General features: G+C 34.3%; 1 protein-coding gene across 1 annotated transcript in view; it reads left to right on the top strand.

Moving 5' to 3' along the window:
- Positions 1-19,955, top strand: part of SNAPC3 (small nuclear RNA activating complex polypeptide 3) — a 42,240-nt gene that overhangs the window by 16,404 nt on the left and 5,881 nt on the right. The window contains 3 exon segments of the mRNA XM_020969717.2: positions 12,805-12,887; positions 17,053-17,217; positions 19,213-19,320. Of these exon segments, the coding sequence (XP_020825376.1) occupies positions 12,805-12,887; positions 17,053-17,217; positions 19,213-19,320 (356 nt within the window).

Genomic DNA, 19,955 nt, shown 5'->3' with positions numbered 1-19,955 from the left:
ACCAAACACTTGACACTTACTAGCTGTGTGACCCTGGGCATGTCACTTAACCCCAACTGCCAAAAAATTAAAAAAAATAAAATAAGGAGCATAACCTAGTATGCTTCAGCTAAAATAAAAAAGGCAGGGGCAGCAATCATGGTCTCAGACAAAGCATGAGCAAAAATAGTCCTAATTAAAAGAGATGAGCAGGGAAACTACCTCTTGCTAAAAGGTACCATAGACAGTGAAATAATATCAGTACTAAATATATTCACAACAAATTGCATAACATTCATATTCTTAAAGAAAAAAGTTCAGCAGATTATAGGAGGAAATAGTAAAACTGTACTAGTGAAGGACCTTAACTTTTCCCCTCACAACTGATAAATTTAACCACAAAAAAGAAAGGAGTATAACTTTTTCTCAGCTGTACATGGCACCTTCACAAAAAATTTGATCATTTGTTCAGACATAAAAACCTCACAAACAAATGCAGAGAAGCAAAAATATTGGAGGTTTCCTTTCCAGACTATAATGCCATAAAAAATTATATTCAATAAAGAGCCATGGAAACATAGCTTTAAAATTAATTGGATACTAAATAATGTAATTCTAAAGAATGAGTGAATAAAAGAACAAATCAGAGAAACAATAAACAATTCCATTAAAGAGAATGACAGCAATGAAACAACATAACAAAATTTGTGCAATGCAGCCAAAACAGTACTTAGGAGAAAATTTATAACTCTAAATGCTCATATTAATGAACTGGAGAAAGAGCAGACCAAGGAATTGGGCAAGCAGTTTAAAAAAACTAGGAAAAAAAACCATTAAAAATCCCCAGTTAAGCATCAGAATAGAAATCCTGAAAAAAAGGAGAGATTAATAAAAATGAAAGTTGGAAAAATTATGAAGGTAAAAAAAAATTACACTAACAAACTAGGAGCTGGTTTTAGGGGGAAAAGCCATAAAATAGATAAACCACTGGTTAATTTGATTTTTAAAAAGAAAGAATAAAACTAAATTACCAGCATCAAAAATTTAAAGGGTGAATGCACCAACAATGAAGATTAAATTAAAGTATCATTAGGAATTATTTTTGCTCAATTATATTTCAATAAATCTGACAATCTAAATGAAATGGATGAACATTTTTAAAAAATGTAAATTGCCCAGATTAACAGAAGAGAAAGTAGAATACTTAAATAACTGTAGCTTAGAAAAATAAATTGAGCCATAAATGAGCTCCTTAAGAAAAAAAATTCCCAGAATCTGATGGATTCACAAGTAGCTTCAACAAAACATTTAAGGAACAATTAATTCTAATGCTATATAAGCTATTTGGAAGAATAGACAAAGAAGGGGTCCTACCAAGTACCTTTTATGACACACATATGGTTCTGACACCTAAATCAGAAAGAGCCAAAACAGAGAAAGAAAACTACAGACCAGTTTCCTTAATGAATATTAATGCAAATTTTTAAAATGAAAAACTAGTAAGGAGATTACAACAATATATGACAAAGATCATACAGCTTTTGACAAAATACAACTTTCATTCCTATTAAAAATTCTAGAGAGCATACTGTTACATTTGAAAATTAAGGTAAACTGATAAACAGTGGTCTGAGCATGATCAATTTATTCGTTAGGCTAACAGTAACCAATAAATTGGGTCAATAGCCTCTCACTGAGCAGATCCTGAGGTAGGGCTCACCATTCTTAATACAGTTTGAGGAGTACAGAGTTTAGTAGGTGGGGAAGAAAATGTAGTTGGTTACAGGGTAGGCAGCATCATGGTTGTGGGAACATTAGTTATACGAGAAGAAAAGGCTAGTACCAGGAATGCTCAGTTGATTTATGGGACCCATCTGCATCCTGAGGTCATTGACAGTGGACCAGAGATAGCAGACTGTCTAGCTCAGAGAAAGACCCTCCTTAATTGTACAAAGAGAGGCAAGGATGGACAGCATACCTTGTAGAAATATACCAGGTGAGCTTGTAGCACTTCAAAGATAGCAAAAAGATGTCATGGAATTTTCTAGGACCTGAAGGTATGAGGGATAACAAGTTTTCATTTAACCAACTCAGAGGAGATGCTAAGTTCATGTGACTAAGAAATGTTCATTGTTTGAGTCCACCTCCAATGTTAGAGAGAATGAACCAACTCCCTGTATTATTCCTCAATGATAACAGATTTCCTTGAGGCAAGAATAGAGGAATGATTAGCAGGAGAACTGAACATAGGCACAGAGACAAAGAAATGTGGCCTGAGCAATTAAAAATGGGCCAGTAATATGGAATAGAATCAGTTATAAACTGATACAGAATTGATTTAATTCTTCAATAGGAATAAATAGAGCTTTGCTTAAAATGATAAGTAGTATATCTAAAACCACCAGCAAGCGTTATCTATAATGGGGATAAGTTAGAAGCTTTCCAGTAATGTCAGAGGTCAAACAAGTATGTCCATTATCACCATTGCTATTCAGTATTGTACTAGAAATGCTAGCTATAGCAATAAGACAAGAAAAAGAAATTGAAGTAATTAGAATAGGCAGTGAAGAACAAAACTCACTCTTTGCAAATGATATGAGAATCCTAGAAAATCAACTTTAAAAGTAGCTGAAACAGCAACTCTAGCAAAGTTGCAGGATGTAAAATAAATCCAGATAAATATCAACATTTCTATATATTACCAACAAAGTCCAGCAGCAAAAGATAGAAAAATTTCATTTAAAATTATTGTAGACAATATAAAATCCTTGGGAAGCTACCTGCCAAGACAGACCTAGGAGCTAAATTAGCATGATTACAAAACACTTCACACAAATAAAGACAGATCTAAACAATTGGAAAGATATTAATAGTTCATGTGTAGGCCTAGCCAATATAATAAAAATGACAATTCTACCTAAATTAATTTAGTTATTCAAATAGTCCCAAACTACCAAAGAATTATTTTATAGAGCTAGAAAAAAAATTAAAATTAACACAAAACAATAAAGATAAAGAACACTTTTTAAAGATAAAAAAATAAAATTCATCTGGAAGAATGAAGGGTCAAGAATATCAAGGGAATCCGTGAAAAAAAAATTGAAGGAAGGCAACTTATCAGTACTGGATTTCAAACTGGACTACTGAGTAGTGATCAACAAAACCACCTGGCTAAGAAACAGAATGGTGGATCAGTGGAATAGATTAGGTACACAGTACACAGTAGGAAATGACCATAGTAATCTTGTGTCTGATAAACCTCAAAATCTAAACTTTTGTGACCAAGAACTCCCTATTTGACAAAAACTGCAGGGAAAACTGGAAGGCAGTTTGGCAGAAGCTAGGTATAGACAAATATCTTACACCATACACCAAGATATGGTCAAAGTGGGTACAAAATTTAGACATACAGGGTGAAATTAGTGGAGCATGGAATAGTTTACCTATTAAACAAGAGAGCATTATGAGATATAAAATGAATAATTTTAATTACAAAAATGAAAAGTTTTTGCATAAACAGAACCAGTGTAGCCAAGAGTAGAAGGAAGGCAGGAAACTGGGGCGGGGGGGGGTGGAATTTATAAATGTCTCTGATAAAGGCTTCATTTTTCAAATATATAAGGAACTGTGTCAAATTTATAAGAATACAGGTCATTCCCCAGTTGATAAATGGTCATAGTATACGAACAGGCAGTTTTCAGACAAAGAATCAAAGTTCTCTGTAGTCTTATGAAAAAAATGCTCAAAATCACCATTGATTAGAGAAATGCACATTAAAACAACTGAGGTTTCACCTCATACCTGTCAGGTTGGCTAATATGGCAGAAAAGGAAAATGACAAATGTTGGAGAAGAGGGGGTGGGAAAACTAGGACGCTAATGCATTGTTGGTGGAGTTGTGAACTGATCCAGCCATCCTGGAGAGCAGTTTGGAACTATGCCCAAAGGGCTATAAAACTGAATACCCTTTGATCCAGCAATACCACTAGGTCTGTATTACAAAGAGATCCAAAACAAAACAAAAGGGAAAAAGATTAATTTGTACAAAAATATTTATAGCAACTCTTTTTGTAGTGGCAAAGAATTGGAAATTGAGGGGATGGTCATCAATTGGGGAATGGCTGTATATGATTGCAGTGGAATATTATTGTGTTGTAAGAAATGACAAGCAGGATGATTTCAGAAAACCTGGAAAGATTTACAGGAACTGATGCAAAGTAAAGTGAGTAGAATCAGGAGAACATTGTACATAGTAACAACAATATTGTGTGATGATCAGCTGTGAATGACTTACCTATCCTGATCAATACAGTGATCAAAGACAATTCTGAAGGATTTATGATGAAAAATGCTATCCACTTCCAAAGAGAGAACTGATGGAATCTGAGTCCAGATTGAAGCATAATTTTTTAACTTCATTTTTATTACTTTTTTTCTTGTAACATGGCTAATATGTAAATATATTTTTCTTGATATCAGATTTCTTGCCTTGTTCAGTGGGTAAGGGAGAGGTAGGAAGGAGGAAGAGAATTCAGAACTCACAATTTTTTTTCAGAGGAAGATTTTAATGGAGATCTACTTAAAATGGCTTTTTAAAAAAAACAATCTATTTTATAAATGTATTATTAACTATGGAATGAGATGTAATAGTATAATTTCATTCAGCTGCACAGGAAACTATTTTTTTTTCTTTTTGGCTAGGCAGTGGGGTTAAGTGACTTGCATCAGGGTCACACAGCTAGTGTCATGTGTCTGAGGCCAGATTTAAAAACAATTTTTAACATTCATTTTTAAAATTTTGAATTCCAGATTCCCTCCCTATCCCCCCTCATTGAGTAGGCAGGCAATTTTATATAGGTTATACATGTGTAGTCATGGAAAACATACTTCCTTATTAGTCATGTTGTAAAAGAAAACAGAAAAAAAAAACCAAGAAAAATAAAGTAAAAAAGGTATACTTCACTTGGTATTCAGACTCTAGCAAGAACTCACAATTTAAAAAAAAAATGAATGTTTAAAAGTAGTTGATGTTTTCAGAGAAACCTGGTAAGACTTATACGAACTGATGAAGAGTTAAATTACACAATAACAGCAACATTGTAAGACAAATAACTTTAAAGGACTTAAGAATTCTAAGAAGATCAGTACAATGACCAACCATAAACCCAGTATCCTAATGAAGCTCAATATAGAGAATGAGACATATATTGGGCATTGTAAATGCGTGGATTTATTTTATTTGATTATGCATATTTGTTATAAGGGTTTTTCTTTCTCTGGGGGAGGACAGTTGGGAATGAGAGGTAGACTACGGAAAGAGAAAGGAAAAAAGGGGAAAAAAAGATCATCAAAGGATTATCTTAAAAAGCACAAATAAAAACAGAAGGCAGGGCAGAATAAATCAGATAATCAGGACAGCTTTGAAAGTAACATGTATATACTGAATTTATTATATGCATAAATTTATATGCATAAAAAGTAGAGATTCTTAGTTTCATATACAATCCCTTTTCTATTTTACTATGTATGTGGACATGATCTTTTTTGATGATAAATTCAGAATAAGACAAAAATCCAACTCTGTGTCATAGTCTAAATGATATGCATTCTCTGCTTGATTTTTTACCTTTTGGATTGTTAGGTCAGCCTCTTTGTATAAGAGATTTTCAGTCTCATTGGGAGAGGCCTTCAGGTATTCTGGGTTGTGTTACAATCAGCATAATGTCCAAAAAGGAATATCTTGGGGACCTCATCATTTTTTGGAAATCCCTCCTTCTTTTGGAGTTTGTAGGTCATAATTTGGGCATTTGTATTTAGCTAAAACTTTGGTGAACATTTATCTCTGTTTTATTCCTACACACACACACACACACACACACACACACACACACACACACACACACACACATATGTCTGTGCATGCATATATAAATATAGATAAACACATATGCATACATACATATAATATTTGGGAACTCCCCATGAAGAAATTCCCTTTATTTTTCCGCATAGAATCTGTAGAAGGTTGCCTGGGGCACTAAGAAGTAAACAATTAGAAAATCATTAAACAGAGTTACTTCTGAGATTTCATCTCTCAAGGAATTTTATATGATCTTAATTTGTGTATAAGAGACACCTTGCTGGAAGAGAATGTTTAAAGTTTTTTTTTCCTGATCTCAGACAAAGCAAAAGCAAAAACAGATCTAATTAAAAGGGACAGGGAAATTACATATTGCTAAAAGGTGCTGTAGACAATGAAGTAATATCAATACTAAACATACATGCACCAAGTGATATAGCATCCAGATTCTTAGAGGAGAAGTTAAGTGAGTTACAAGAAGAAATAGACAGCAAAACTATGCTGGTAGGGACCTCAACCTTCCCCTAAATCTGACCACAAAATAAATAAGAAATAAGAAAGTGAATAGAATTTTAGAAAATTTAGATATGATAGACCTTTGGAGAAAATTGAATGGGGATAGAAAGGAATATACCTTTTTCTTAGTGGTAGATGGCACCTACACAAAAATTGACCATGTATTAGGGCATAAAAACCTCAATCAAATGCAGAAAGATAGAAATATTAAATGCATCCTTTTCAGATCATGATGCAGTAAAAATTACATGAAATAAAGGGCCGTTGAAAGATAGATTAAAAGTTAATTGGAAACTAAATCTAATCCTAAAGAATGAGTGGGTCAGACAACAAATCATAGAAACAATAATTTCATCCAAGAGGATGACAATAATGGGACAGCATACCAAAATTTATGGGATACAGCCAGAGCAGTACTTAGGGAAAATTTTATATCTCTAAATGCCTACATGAATAAAATAGAGAAAGAGCAGATCAATGAAATGGGCATGCAATTTAAAAAACTAGAAAAAGAACAAATTAAAAATCCCAAATTAAATACCAAATTAGAAATTCTGAAACTCAAAAGGAGAGATTAACAAAATTGAAAGTAAGAAAACTATTGAACAATAAGGAAAACTAAGAGTTGATTTTGTGAAAATAAATAAAATAGATAAATCTTGATTAATTTAATTTTTTTTTAAGGAGACGAAAACCAAATTACCAGTATCAAAAATGAAAAGGGTAAATTCACCACCAGTGAGGAGGAAATTAAAGCTATAATTAGGAGCTATTTAACCTCATTTTAGAAAAGGAAATTGAACAAGCCACCAATGAAGTCCCTAAGAAAAAAATCTCTAGGGCCAGATGGATTTACAAGTGAATTCTACCAAACAATTAATTTTTTCTTAAAGAACAGTTAATTTCAATACTATATAAACTATTTGGAAAGATAAAGAAATCTTACCAAACTCTTTTTATGACACAAATATGGTGCTGTTACCTAAACCAGGATGAGCCTGAACAGAGACCAATTTACATAATGAATATTGATGCAGAAATTTTAAGTAAAATATTAAAGAGATTACAGGAATTTATCACTTGGATAATACACCATGACCAGGTGGGATTTATACCTGGAATGAAGGGCTGGTTCAATATTAGGAAAACTATTAGCATAATCAACCATATCAGTAACAAAATCAACATAAATTATATAATTATCTCAATAGAGAAAAAACTTTTGACAAAATACAGCACCCATTCCTATTAAAAACACTAGAGACCATAAGAATAAATGGAACTTTCCTTAAATTGATGAGTAGTATCTAAAACTATCAGCAAGCATTATCATTAATGAGGATAAACTAACTAGAAGCCTTCCTAGTAAGATCAGGGGTGAAAAAAGGATGCCCGTTGTCACCACTATTATTCAGTATTGTACTAGAAATTTTAGCTTTAGCAATAAAAGGAGAAAAAGAAATTGAAGGCATTAGAATAGGCAATAAGAAGACAAAACTATCGGGGCAGCTATGTGGGACAGTGGATAGAGCACCAGCCCTGAAGTCAGGAGGACCTGAGTTCAAATCTAGTCTCTGGGAGACCAAACACTTGACACTTACTAGCAAATTACTTAACCCTAATTGCCTTTAAAAAAAAAAAGGCAAAACTGTCACTCTTTGCAAATGATATAATGGTATACTTAGAGAATCCTAGAGAATCAACTAAAAAACTTCTTGAGATAATTAACAACTTTAGCAAAGTGACAGTATATAAAATAAACCCACATAAATCATAAGCATTTCTGTGTATTGCCAACAAAGCTCAGCAGCAACAGATAAAGAAATTCCATTTAAAGTAACTGTAGACAATATAAAATATTTGAGAGTTCACTTGCTAAGACAAACTCAGGAACTATATGAACACAATTACAAAAACACTTTTCAGACAAAGTCAGATCTGAACAATTGAAAAATAACAATTGCTCATGAGTAGGCTGAGCTAATGTAATAAAAATGACAAATCTACCTAAATTAATCTACTTATTCAGTGCCATACTAATCAAACTACCAAAAATTTATTTTACAGAACTTGAAAAAATAATAAAATTCATCTAGAAGAACAAAAGGTCAAGAATATCAAGGGAATTAATGGGGGGAAAATGCAAAGGAAGGTGGCCTAGTTGTACCAGATCTGAAACTATATTATAAGGCACAATCATCAAAACTATTTGGTCCTGGTTAAGAAATAGAGTGGTGGATCAGTGGAGTAGATTAGGTACACGAGACAGTAGTAAATGACTGTAATAATCTACTGTTTGATAAACCCAAAGCCTCTAGCTTCTGGGGTAAGAGCTCACTATTTGACAAAAACTGCTAGGAAAACTGGAAATAGGGCAGAAGCTAGGCATAGACCAACCTCTCACCCTGTATACAAAGATATGGTCAAAATGGGTGCACAATTTAGATATAAAGGGTGATACCATAAGCATATTGAGAGGGCAAAGAATAGTTTACTTGTCAGATCTGTGGAGAAAGGAAGAATTATAGCAAAACAAGAGATAGAGAATATTATGAAATGCAAAATGGATAATTTTGATTATATTATATTGAAAAGTTTTTGGACACACAAAACCAATGCAATCAAGATTGGAAGGAAAGCAGAAAGATAGGGAACAATTTTTACAGCAGGTGTTTCTGATAAAGGCCTAATTTCTCAAATACATAGAGAACTGAATCAAATTTATAAGAACACAAGTCATTCCTCAGCTGATAAATTGTCAAAGGATATGAATAGATAGTTTTTATGTGAAGAAATTAAACCTATCTGTAGTCATATGAAAAAATGATCTAAATCACTATTAATTAGAGAAATGCAAATTAAAAAACAACTCTGATATACCACCTCACACCTATCAGATTGGCTAATATGATAGAAAAGGAAAATGATAGATGTTAGAGAAGATGTGAGAAAATTAGACACTAGTGCATTGTTGGTGGAGTTGTGAACTGATCCAGCCATTCTGGAGAATAATTTGGAACTGTGCCCAAAGGGCTATAAAAATGTGCATATCCTTTGACCCAGAAATACCACTTCTAGGTCTGTATCCCAAAAAGATCATAAAAACGGGAAAAGGACCTACATGTATAAAAATATTTATAGCAGTTCTTTTTGTGTTGGCAAAGAATTAGAAATTGAGGGGCTGCCCATCAGTTGGGGAATGGATGAACAAGTTGTGGTATATGAATGTAATAGAAGACTATTGTGCAATAAGAAATGATGAGCAGGTAAATTGCAGAAAAACCTAGAAAGACTTACGTGAATTGCTGCTGAGTAAGTGAGCAGAACCAGGAGAACATTGTATGCAGTAACAGTAACACTCTGTAGTGATCAATTATGATTGACTTAGGTCTTCTCAGCAATACGTGATCTAAGATAGAGGTTCCCAAACTTATTTGACCTACCACCCCCTTTAAAAAAACAAAAACTTAGCGCCCCTCTGGAAATCTACATTCTTTAGCCCTTTAATGGTTTTTTTTTTTGAAACTTGCATCATTTCAAAAAATACATAAAATATTTTTTTAGATGACATCCTAAATTTAACAATTTATCGTAAATTTGTGGTATTTTTCCTGCATTGAAATTTTGGTGATACAATATTGTGTCATGTAACCATATACTATAGTCTTGTAAACAAGTCATTACATGCACACATATTCCTGCTAGTGCGTGCTGTACTTCCCAACAGTGTGCAATACGCTTGCCTGCCAATACTTGCTTGTTAAGATCTGTTTGTGGACTTGACCACTAACTGGTTATAACTTGCATTTTGTGTGTTTATTTGGAAAACAATGCAGTCACCACGACTTTAACTCTGTTACACAAAAGACAAAAGTTTTCAACATTCATTTCCATAAGCTTTTGAGTTTTATGTTTTTCCTCCTCCCTCCCCACTTCTCTCTCCAAGACGTCATACTGACTGATACAAGCTGTACATATACATTCCTATTAAATATTTTCACATTAGTCATGCTGTAAAGAAGAATTAGAACCTATAGGAGGAACCACAAGAAAGAAGAAACAACACAAAATAGAAGAAAAAAACAGTAAATAGTATGCTTCAATCTGCATTCAAACTCCATAGTTCTTTTTCTGGATGTTAATAGCATTTTCTGTCATGAGACTTTTGGAGAAATAACACAAAGACTCTTGTTGGAAAATGATACCCACATCCAGAGAAAGAACTATGGAGTCTGAATGCAGATATAAGCATATTATTTTCACTTTTTTGTGTGTGTGCCTTTTCCCTTTGTTCTGTTTCTTCTTTCACAGCATGACTAATGTGAAAACATTCCCATGATTGCACATTCTGTATCAGATTGCTTGCTGTCTTGGGGAGGGAGGAGCTATAAAAGGGAGGGAGAAAAATTTGAAACTCAGAATCTTATTTAAAAAAGTAAATGTTGAAAACTACCTTTATATGTAATTGGATAAAATAAAATACTATTTACCAAAAATTTTAAAAAGTCCTAACTGTGGTAGTCCCACTGTCAGTGATAATAGCAGTAGAATACTCCAGAAATGCTGGTGATCTGTTGGATTCACACATTTTGTTTTTTTTCTAGATTCATCTCTAAATACTCTTGGGATGATATGGCTAAGCTGGATCTCATGTCAAGCTTTCCCAAAACTTTTTTTCCTCTCTGTTTTTCACTGTTTTATAAGAATACTGTTCATAGTTGGCCACCAATCTCCTCCCCTCAAGTGTTTTTTTAATACTTAATACTTTATTTTTTAAAAAATATCTAAAACATCAAGAACAAGTTTATGACAAAGGAAATAAATGCCCTGTGATTAGAAAGACAATGAGAATTACAAAGATGTTTGTTCAGGATTGGTGGAAGGAAGGTTGAGGTGAAGATGAAATATCTGAAAACCTTTTCTTTTAAGCAACAACAAACATACTCCATATGTTTGTTTTTCTATCAAAGAAAAAAGACAGGGCCATGAAATGGAATGTCATCATCTGTTAGTTGGGATCTGTTTAGTTTTTTCCCCTCAGTGTTTTGTAAATGAAATTATACTTCAACCCAGCCTTGGCCTTGCCTTATGGTTCACTTCAATCTCATAGTTATGGTGACTGTTGTTCACATAGGCTAAAATTCTTGGGGAAAAAAGAGTGATTATCAGAATCATTGTCTTTTGTATTTTTTAACCTTTGTTTCCTGGTTTGAGGAGTCAGTTTTCATATTTCTTTGGCGGATAGATAATGAAGAATGCTACCTACTTCCGGGCAGAGAGCTGATAGACTTATATGCAGAAGAAACACATCCTTTGGACATGGCCAGTATAGGACTTTGTTTTGCTCAACTATACTTATGTGTAGTCAAAGATTTTGTTTTTGTTTTTCTTAGAGAAGGAGGATAAAGGAAATGGGAAGGAGAAAAATAAATAGGTGATAAGAATTTTTTTTCTTCACTATTAAGCTTCATTTTTGGTGATGTTTGGTGCTTCAGGGCCTTTGGACTCTTTTTAAAGAAAGTATTTATCATATGAGGTTTCTGAATCTACAGAGCTCCATTTCTTAATACTGACCTCCATCTTCCAACCTTCTTATTTGCACTGAAATCAACAAATACAGCTTGGTTTAGAGAATCTTGCCCGGTTCTTTTTAGAATTTCTTTACTTCATCCTCTGTAACATTGTGGTTGGTATTTAAGTTGCAGTTATGCTTTTATAGTCATATGAAGGGACTTACTGGGGTGAACTCCCAGGATTAGGTATAGATAGAAACTAGTCATATTCTAGTTACCATTGTCTAATAAAAAGCATATGGACTCTGAAGTGTCAGGAGACCTGGGTGTTGATACTAGCTGGAACACAACTGGGACACTTGGGACAAGTCATTTGACCAGCCCTAGTTCCCCCATCACTAAAATAGGGTTGAAGTTGAATCTCATCTATGAAAGCACTTTAAAAATGTAAAAAAAAAAAGGCATTATACAAATGCAACAGAATATTACTCTTATAATTATGCTAAAGATAAACAGCAGCAAAAGATTTTTGAGACTTCATGCTGGTTTTCACAAGGAAAAAAGGTTGTTAGCATGAAAATGTTTAGGTTTTCCATCAAAGTATCTTGACATTGAACTATGTGCATATAATATAAAAAGGAAGAAGAGATTGGGTATGCTGGTTTTAAGGGAATCCCTTTTATGAAACCACTTCAAATGCAAGAATAAACATGAATTAAAATCAGAGTATAACAGCTAAAATGACAGCATAATAAACTGAAAATGATAGAACCTTGCATATATGCTGTTCCCATAAAATTAGTTTTATATAATTTTAAAACCGTCCTGATGGCTAACACTACGGCACATTTTAATGTAAACAGTAGTACATGCTTTTTGTATAATTTATTAATGGCACATTTTTCCCCCTTCAATTCTCTTATGTCATTTCTTATAGGATCTTTACAAGTCAGCTTTCTTTTATTTTGAAGGAACATTTTACAATGATAGAAGATACCCTGAATGCAGAGATTTGAGCAGGTAATTATTTTTCATAAAATCTGTTTTTTCCCAGTTCTAAAGTGGAAGCAATACAAATAAGCTAGAAATGAAGACTTTTTGACAAGAAGTATTTTGATTACTTAAGATATTTTGGATAAAAATTTTAACTTCCTAACTTTTTGAAAATTCTGTGATCAGAGCATTGAACAACCAAAATAGGAATTGTCATACCAGGGAGGTATAGAGAATATTTGTTTTAGGACAGACATATTAACTTCTGCAAATGTGTTTAAAAACAAAAACTTTCCTTTAACTTACTCATAGTCTTTTGTATTGCAGCCTTGCAAACAAATCCAAAAAATTTAGTTACCATACCATTAAAACATATCACCAGGCTGTTCTTCATCATGGGATAGTGAAATGAATTGACTTTGATTCCTTTGCATTTACTCAGGGCAAGAAACTATATGTAAATCTTAAAAATTTTATTTTTAGTTTTCAGCATTCACTTTCACAAGATTTTTGAATTCCAGATTTTTTCCCCATATCTCCTCTTCCCTCACCCCAAAACGCCTGTATTCTCATTACCCCTTTCCCCAGTCTGCCCTCCCTTCTGTCATCCCCCTGTCATCCCCCCCTTCTCTTATCTACTTCCCCTTCTGTTTTCCTGTAGAGTAAGATAGATTTATATACCCCATTGCCTGTGTGTCTTATTTCCCAGTTACATGTAAAAACAATTTTTAACGTTTGTTTTTAAAACTCTGAGTTCCAAATTCTCTTCCTTCCTCCATCCCCACCCACCCTCATTGAGAAAGTAAGCAATTCGATATAGATTATACATGTATGGTCATTCAAAACATTTCTATAATACTCATGTTGTGAAAGACTAACTATATTTCCCTCTATCCTATCACACCCATTTATTCCATTCTTTCCTTTGATCCTATTCCTCTTCAAAAGTGTTTGCTTCTGATTACCTCCCCTCCCCCAGTCTGCCCTTCCTTCTATAACCGCCCACCTCATATCCCCTTCCTCTCTACTTTCCTATAGGGTAAAATAGATTTCCATACCCAATTGAGTGTGTATGTTATTCCCTCCTTAAGCCAAATCCAATGAGAATAAGATTCACTCATTCCCTCTCACCTCCCCCCTCTTCTCGTCCACTGTAAAAGCTTTTTCTTTCCTCTTTTATGTGAGATAATTTACCCCATTCTACCTCTCCCTTTCTCCTTCTCCTAGTACATTCCTTTCTCACCCCTTAAATTTATTTTAGATATCATCCCTTCATATTCAATTTACCCTGTGCCCTTTTGTCTATATATATTCCCTGCAACTATCCTAATAATGAGAAAGGTCTCATGAGTTACAAATATCATTTTTCCATGTAGGAATATAAACAGTTCAACTTTAATAAGTCCCTTATGATTTCCCTTTCCTGTTTACCTTTTCATGCTTCTTTTGAGTCTTGTATTTGAAAGTCAGTTTTTCTATTTAGCTCTGGTTTGTTCTCAAGAATGCATTAAATTCCTCTGTGATACTGAATATCAATTTTTCCCCCTCATTGATTACACCCAGTTTTACTGGGTAGGTGATTCTTGGTTTTAATCCTAGCTCCTTCAACCTCAAGAATATCATATTCTAAGCTCTCCGATCCCATAATGTAAAAGCTGCTAAATCTTATGTTATCCTGATTGTTCTTTCTGGCTGCTTGCAGTATTTTCTCCTTGACCTGGGAACTCTGAAGTTTGGCTATAATATTCCTGGGAATTTTCCTTTTGGGATCTCTTTCAGGAGGTAATCGGTGGATTCTTTCATTTTTTTTTTTTTATCCTCTGGTTCTATAATATCAGGGCAGTTTTCCTTGATAATTTCTTGAAAGATGATGTCTAAGCTCTTTTTTTTTGATCACGGCTTCAGGTAGTCCAATAATTTTTCAGTTATCTCTCCTGGATTGATTTTCCAGGTCAGTCTTTTTTCCAGTGAGATATTTCACATTGTCTTCTATTTTTTTCATTTTTTTGATTTTGTTTTGTATTTTCTTGATTTCTTTTTTTGAAAATTTCTTGATTTCTAATAGAGTCATTAGCTTCTATTTGCTCCATTCTAATTTTTAAGGACATTTTCTTCAGTGAGCTTTTGGACCTCCTTTTCCATTTGGCAAATTTGGCTTAAGGCATTCTTCTCCTCATTGGCTTTTTTTTTTTGCCTCTTTTGCCATTTGACCTAGTCTGTTTTTTAAGGTGTTATTTTCTTAAGTATTTTTTGTGTCTTCTTTAGCAAGCTATTGACTCGTTTTTTGTGATTTTCTTGCATCACTCTCATTTCTCTTCCCAGTTTTTCCTCTGCTTCTCTTAACTTTATTTTTAAAATCCTTTTTGAGCTCTTCCATGGCCTGAGACCAGTTCATGTTTTTCTTGGAGGCTTTGGGTGTAGGAGTTTTGACTTTGTTGTTTTCTTCTGAGTGTATGTTTTTATCTTTCTTGTCACCAATGTGAAATTCTATAGTCTGAATTTTTTTCCATTGTTTGCTCATTTTCCCAGCCCAATTACTTGACTTTTTAAGTCTTTCTTCAGGTAGGGTTCTGCTTCCAGTATGGAAGCCATACTGTCCCAAGCTTCAGGGGTTTTGTGCAGCTGTTTTCAGAGATACTTCTAGGGACCTATAAGTTTTCAGTTCTTCCAAGGTGGTATGGTCTAAGGAGAGATGTTTTCTGCTCTGTGAGTGACCAGAAACATTCTTTTCTGCCCTAGAACTGTGAGAAGGGTTCCCTCTCCCCTGCTGCCACAAGCTCTGCTATGCTAGTGCTCCTCATTACCCCTGGACTGCCACCCAGGACTGTGACCTAGATCCAGGTGTGGGCAAAGCAGCAAAGTCTTGCCTCAGTGCCAAAAGAGATCCCTGTAATCTCCTTCTGATCAGTTGAACAATCCCCTTCTGTCTGTGGGCAGAGAGCTCCAGAAGCAGCCACTTCCACTGCCACTCCTGCCCCTTCTTGGGGCTGGGCTGGAGCTGGACTGTGCTCCTCTTTCACCCAGGTCCAACAGATGTTTCCCACTGACATTTTAAGTTGTGTTTGGTGTTCGTGGGCTGAGAAATCTGGAAACTGCCACAGCTGCCAATAATTCAGTCCCCTGAGTCCCACTCCAGGTTTGCTGGGGCCCAGTCTGTGCTAGCTCATCTTGTGCGGGACTGCGCTCCTCTCTTAACCTGGTGCCACAGACTTTTCCTGTCTACCTTCCAGGTTGTCTTGGGCTGGAAATTTGTTTCATTCTGTCTTTTTGTGGGTTCTGCTATTCTAGAATTTGTTTAGAGTCATTTTTTACTGGTAATTGCAGGGGTTTAGGGGAGTGTTGAAGCAAGTCACTGCCATTTTCTGCATTTTTTAAATTAAATTCTACATATTAATTGCCGATTGTGCAGAATATTGTCCTAGGTATTTTAGAAAAAGGAGTTAAGATTCATTCTTTGCCTTTAAGTTCTAACTTGGAATTTAGTAGAGGGTTGTGATACATAGACATACAATATGTGATAAAGTATGAGTAAACAGAAGAAGGTCATTAGCAGCAGGGGGAGAAGTCAGAAGTTTCTTAAAGCATGATGTAAGACTACTTATTTATAACTTGAGGAAACAGTTAAGTGGCACAGTGGATAGAACATTGGACCTGGAGTCAGAAATACCCAAGTTCAAATCTGACCTCCAGTACTTACTAGCTGAGTAAGTCACTTAACTTCTCTCTGCCTCAGTTGCCTTATATATAAAATGGGGATAATGAAAGCATCTACATTCCAGTGTTGTAACAATAAAATGAGATATTTGCAAAGTGCTTTGTAAATGCTAGTTATCATTATTATTATTACTTTGCTATACTTACCAATGGACATTATATAAATAATGGATGGTGTTCTGTTAACTAATTTAGTCAGAATCCTATATTTGCGTAAGTTTTTTTTGAAATTTTCCTCATACCGTCCCAAAGAAGGATCTTTGTAAAGCCATATCAATTACAAGTAGTAAAAGAAAGACAAGGATATTGAAACCTCATCATGTCTTAGCTACAATGACTTCAATCTAGAATTGACAATTCTCCAGTTAACTGGGAGGTGTTAGTTGTAGTGCAACATGACACTCCTGCCAAATGTCCTCTATCCTTTTATGTTTCTTGGGCAGCATGGTTGATCATATATACTCCTGCTTGTTTTCAGAACAATTATTGAGTGGTCAGAGTCCCACGATCGAGGATATGGGAAGTTCCAGTCTGCTAAAATGGAAGATTTCACCTTCAATGACCTGTACATTAAATTAGGTTTTCCTTACCTGTACTGTCACCAGGGAGACTGTGAGCATGTTGTCATTATCACAGATATAAGGTATATAGAAATATTTAGCTTATGCTGTATTTCCTTTCTCTTTTTTGAACATACATCAGAATGAGAAAAAGAAAAACTTTTAACGTCATTATAGGTTACTTACAGCAAAAAAACTAGTTTATTTCAGTTCAGTAACCAAAGTTTCCTAACCACTTAGGATTTCCTCACTTTCTGCCTTCTGTTTTATTTGGTATTACATCTAAATTCTTAACTCATATTTAATACAAGCTGCTGTGATTGGGTATGATTATGCATTTTATGTATCACCCAGGCACCTTCTTGTTTTACCTTTTTTTCCCCCTTTCGTATTTAGATTATTGGTTAATACCATTACCAAATGGTGAAAGAGAGAAAAACAATATTTTTGGTGATTCTGATAAAAAAAAATTAATTGGAAGGATTACATTTACTAAGAGGAGACTTAGGAATTAGTTATATGTTTCACTTAGGTATTACCTGTGGCACAAGTAGAGGAACTCCTTTTACTAACACTTGGAATTACAATGTCTATATATACAAGACCCTAGCTACCTACCTCTACCATTGCTGCCCTTTTCCAGTTTTGCACTGAGATTGTTGTGAAAACAGCAACCTTTTGCCCTCAAAGCCCTTAAATTCTCCTCTTGGAGTTAAGGAAGCTGGAGACTTTAGCTCTGTCCCTGCCTCATCAGAGGCAGTGGTAACAATTTAAGTGACCTGACCTCTAAGGTTGCCATCTCTCCTCACCTCCACCAGCCTGTGCTGTTGTTCGCTGCCATTGTGTTCTTCCTTCCACTTGATCTAGATGATTATGTTCTGTCAGAGGAAGTCACCACTGCAGTTAAGGGATAGCTGGTGTCTGCAGCTGTAAGCAGAGGAGGGGAGGGAGATGTGTTTTTGGCATGTCCGCTTGAAACTTCATACTAATTTTTCAGTAGAAGCAGATTTATAATGGTTAAGATAACATTAGTCCCGTAGCTTCATTATGAGTGAAATAGACTAATGTTGGTTGGCCTGGAAATTTGGTTACTACTTACCAACCACCCTATATAATTGTTTCTCTGGAAAATGTATTATGAATTGCCACCAGACAAATGAAAATCAGCTCTTAGAACTCAACCTCCTTAGAAGTTGGGTGCTACTTTTAATTGAAAGATGTTAAAATCCTAATTAATTAAAATACTTATATGATAACTTATTTTGGTTTGCTCCCAGTGTTTCAGTTATTATTGTAAATCTTTCTAAAATGTATTATTTAATTTCCTGTATTTATAAGTGAGACATACTGAAATTAATTGTATATTTGATATTTAGGGATTTTGCAGGTTCTTATTTTGAATGCATGAGAAATATGCAAAGGACTCTCATATGGAAAGGGGATTGGATATATCATTATAATTGTGATGGCAAAAATAGGAGCAGTGGGTGGAAGTTTGACAGAGACATATATTGACTTGATATAATGAAGATATTGTTACTAGATGCGATATATTGGCTTTAAAAAAAACTTTAATGACCTTCCTTACTAAAGTAATGAGCCCCTTTCATTAGAAGCAGATAAGCGCTGACTAGATGATATGTCAGGGATTTTAGAGGAAATTGAGGAGTTTGGATGAGATTCAGTTCACCAATTCAGCAAACATTTATTAAGCATTTGCGTTATTACATATTTGCTCTGAAAATTGTTTTAGATTTAGAAAAACCTAAAGTTTTTTTCCCTTAATTTTTACCATTACTGTTTTTTGTCCATATCAATTTACTATTTAAATCTTTGTAAAAATGTAATCATAGTCTGCACTCAGGTTTTATAGAAATTGTATTTTGGGCAAACATTGAGGATCTCACCTACCATCATAACATTTATATTCTTAACTGAATAATTTATACTTATAGGAAGGTCTCTTACATATTAGTGCCAACTAATGGATGAGTAAAGTGAATAGCAATAAATGAGAATGTGAAGGTAGGTTATATAACACTTTGTCTTTGTAATGCCCTAATGTATTCTTCCTTAAGGCTTGTGCATCATGATGACTGCTTGGATAAGACACTTTATCCCCTACTCACCAAGAAGCACTGGTTATGGACCAGGAAATGTTTTGTTTGTAAAATGTACACAGCCAGGTAAGTAATCCTTAATGTTTCTCAAAATGTGAGATGAGTAGTTTTATTGGGGACATTCATTAGCTTTCTGACCCTCTGTGGGAAAATGGAATGCCTTTTGTACATGGAAAAGAAATGAGTATTTAATATGTCTGCTTTGAGTACTTTAAATTTACTTTTCTGATTAATAACATAGTACAAATTCTGAATAGTCAACACGGCGGTGGGAAAACTTATTAGAATGGATGAGATTGTAAAACGCTGGAAGACTTAAAAAGGGAGACAATTTCCATTTTAATCTTAGGAGGAGAACAATGTAAAATGGCACCTTACAGTTCTAGAATTAAAAGAAACCTTAGATCATAAGGATAGCCTCAGAATTTTTGAGAGAATGAAGCTGAGGTCCATAGTTTGAGAATTATACATTGTAGTATTGCAGGTTACTGACATATCTACATTAGAATTCATGTTCACTGGCTCCCACTGAAGTGCTTCTGGAGTTTGAGAATTCTGATGGTCTTTAAGTATGATGTTTATCTTTTTTTGAAAAAAAAAATTTATATTTAACATTCTCCTTTTTACATTTTGAGTTCCAAGTTCTCTCCCTCCCACCCTCCCCCATCCACTGAGAATTCAAGCAATGTGATATGAATTGT

This window comes from Phascolarctos cinereus, unplaced genomic scaffold (assembly GCF_003287225.1).
Source record: "Phascolarctos cinereus isolate Bilbo 61053 unplaced genomic scaffold, phaCin_HiC Scaffold_4;HRSCAF=312, whole genome shotgun sequence".
In the NCBI taxonomy this organism is placed as follows: domain Eukaryota; kingdom Metazoa; phylum Chordata; class Mammalia; order Diprotodontia; family Phascolarctidae; genus Phascolarctos; species Phascolarctos cinereus.
The sequence above is the reverse complement of the archived record's forward strand: the minus strand, read 5'-3'. Positions and strand labels throughout refer to the sequence as shown.